General features: G+C 62.1%; 1 protein-coding gene across 1 annotated transcript in view; it reads right to left on the bottom strand.

Moving 5' to 3' along the window:
* Nucleotides 1-1,496, bottom strand: part of MNEG_6205 (cathepsin D) — a gene marked incomplete at both ends in the record, with an annotated part of 4,128 nt that extends 2,632 nt beyond the window's left edge. The window contains 4 exons of the mRNA XM_014045325.1: nucleotides 475-536; nucleotides 704-793; nucleotides 1,164-1,325; nucleotides 1,485-1,496. Of these exons, the coding sequence (XP_013900779.1) occupies nucleotides 475-536; nucleotides 704-793; nucleotides 1,164-1,325; nucleotides 1,485-1,496 (326 nt within the window). The remainder of the gene's footprint in view (nucleotides 1-474; nucleotides 537-703; nucleotides 794-1,163; nucleotides 1,326-1,484) is intronic.
* Nucleotides 1,497-1,835: the final 339 nt, after the last annotated feature.

Genomic DNA, 1,835 nt, shown 5'->3' with positions numbered 1-1,835 from the left:
CCCCCCCCCCGCCCCGCGCCTGTTGAGCCAGAAGGAGAAGACGGGCTCCTGCACCGCGCCCTGATCCACCAGCAGGCTGAAGGGCGGGACGCAGCCGTCAACAGCGATGGCTGGGAAACCCAAACCCTGGAAACGGGAGGCAAGGGGGGAAGGGGGTGGAGGGGGCCAAAACACGATTCTTGGCTGGAGGGACGATTTGCAGTAGGGGTGGCGGGAGCCAACGGCATCCCTCGGAGCTGTTGACAGCCAGCCACGGCGGGGTGATGTGGCCCCGGCGCTCATGCAGGGTCCAAATTAACAACATGCGCTTACACCACACTGCCCGGCTGCAAGCCATGCTCAACATAATGCCGGCCCAGCGGTGCTTGTCAGAACAAGAACACATCACAAACCCACACGCAAATGCGCCTGAGTATACACACGCTCACACACGCGCCCGCGCGCCCCCGTGCACGCACCAGGATACCGTCAAACTTTGCCGCCACAAACGTGAGCCCCGGCTCGTTGATGGCCTCAGCAAACGCCTGGTTCTCGACCTGCAAACGTGACATGGGGTGCCGAGGGGAGCAAGGTTTCAGGGGTTAAGTGCAGGACGAAAGCGCGAAGTGCTCTAGACAAACCGCCAAGGTCATGCCGCATCCGGGCCCTGGGCCCCTGTCGCAGCCGCGTGGCAGCCTTGCGGCCCCCAAGCTCGTTGCCTCACGTGCAGGCCTCCCCAGGTGAGGCGGTCCACCGAGATGTAGCCAGAGAGGGACCCCGTGCCGTACTGGATGGCGAAATCGGTGCCATTGGCCTGTTGGGGGGTTCAGGGGGGGGGCGGCGGGCGAGAGTGGAGCAAGTGGATGCTCCCCAGTCAGAAGGGGTGCCAAGACGCCAGGGGTGACGCATGGGGTGAGGAGGGGCAGATCAAGAGCGCACCCTGTCAGAGGAATTCATCAGCACGCGCGTGACAAAAGGCGGTCGAACGCTTCCGGAGTTGAGGTCATGGCGTGTGCCACCTGCCCCTCGTAAAAAAAAGGGACACCCGACCCCCCCCCCCAACCCACATCAGGAAACCTGCTGCGCCCTTCACGCGAACAGCCACAGGTACGGCGGGCACGGCGCGGTGCAGCATCATGGACTTTCACCCAAGCTGAGCTGCCTACAACGAGTGTTCCCCTCACCTTGTATGTGGAAGAGCGGCCCGCGTCGTACCGGTTGTGCAGGCGGCACGCTATGTTGAACCAGCCGCACTGGACCGAAGGCACCCACAGGTTGCTGGAACCAGTGTCAAAGATCACCGTAAAGTGCTGAGGGGGCGTACCCAGCGCAATGGACCCGTAGTACTGCGAATGGGGAGGGTGGCGCAATGCGAGCGGCGCAAGCGGCGTGGGGGTGATGCATCGCCCGCTCACAGCATCGCACAAGCGCCATGTGGACTTCGCTACATGCATTTGACGCTCTGCGATCCATGCCAGGACCTCATATCGGTGCAAAGATCATACCTGCGCATCCATGTAATTAAGGAGCGGGATGTTGTGGCCCCCATCCCTCCAGCCGTGCAGGAGCGAAGTGGGCTGCGTCCTGCCCAGGCTGATGCGCTGCAAGGGCCTCTCGGCGTATATAGATGATACTAATACGGCGATCAACGCCAGGAGGAGGCCCGCGCGGGCCATGGGTGCTCGGTGAGGGAGCTGGGTTGTGATCTCGTGACACCTAAGGTGAGTGAAGCTTGTGGGGCCTGCGGTTACAAGATAGCTATACAAGCCCGATGCTATGAACGCTGCGATTTACAACATCTGGACAAAAGCGCGGGCACCTCAATTCAGGATCAGGGGCATCCATGCACTTCGCGT

Source organism: Monoraphidium neglectum, assembly GCF_000611645.1.
Source record: "Monoraphidium neglectum strain SAG 48.87 unplaced genomic scaffold scaffold00988, whole genome shotgun sequence".
In the NCBI taxonomy this organism is placed as follows: Eukaryota; Viridiplantae; Chlorophyta; class Chlorophyceae; order Sphaeropleales; family Selenastraceae; genus Monoraphidium; species Monoraphidium neglectum.
This window is presented reverse-complemented; position numbering and strand designations above follow the sequence as displayed.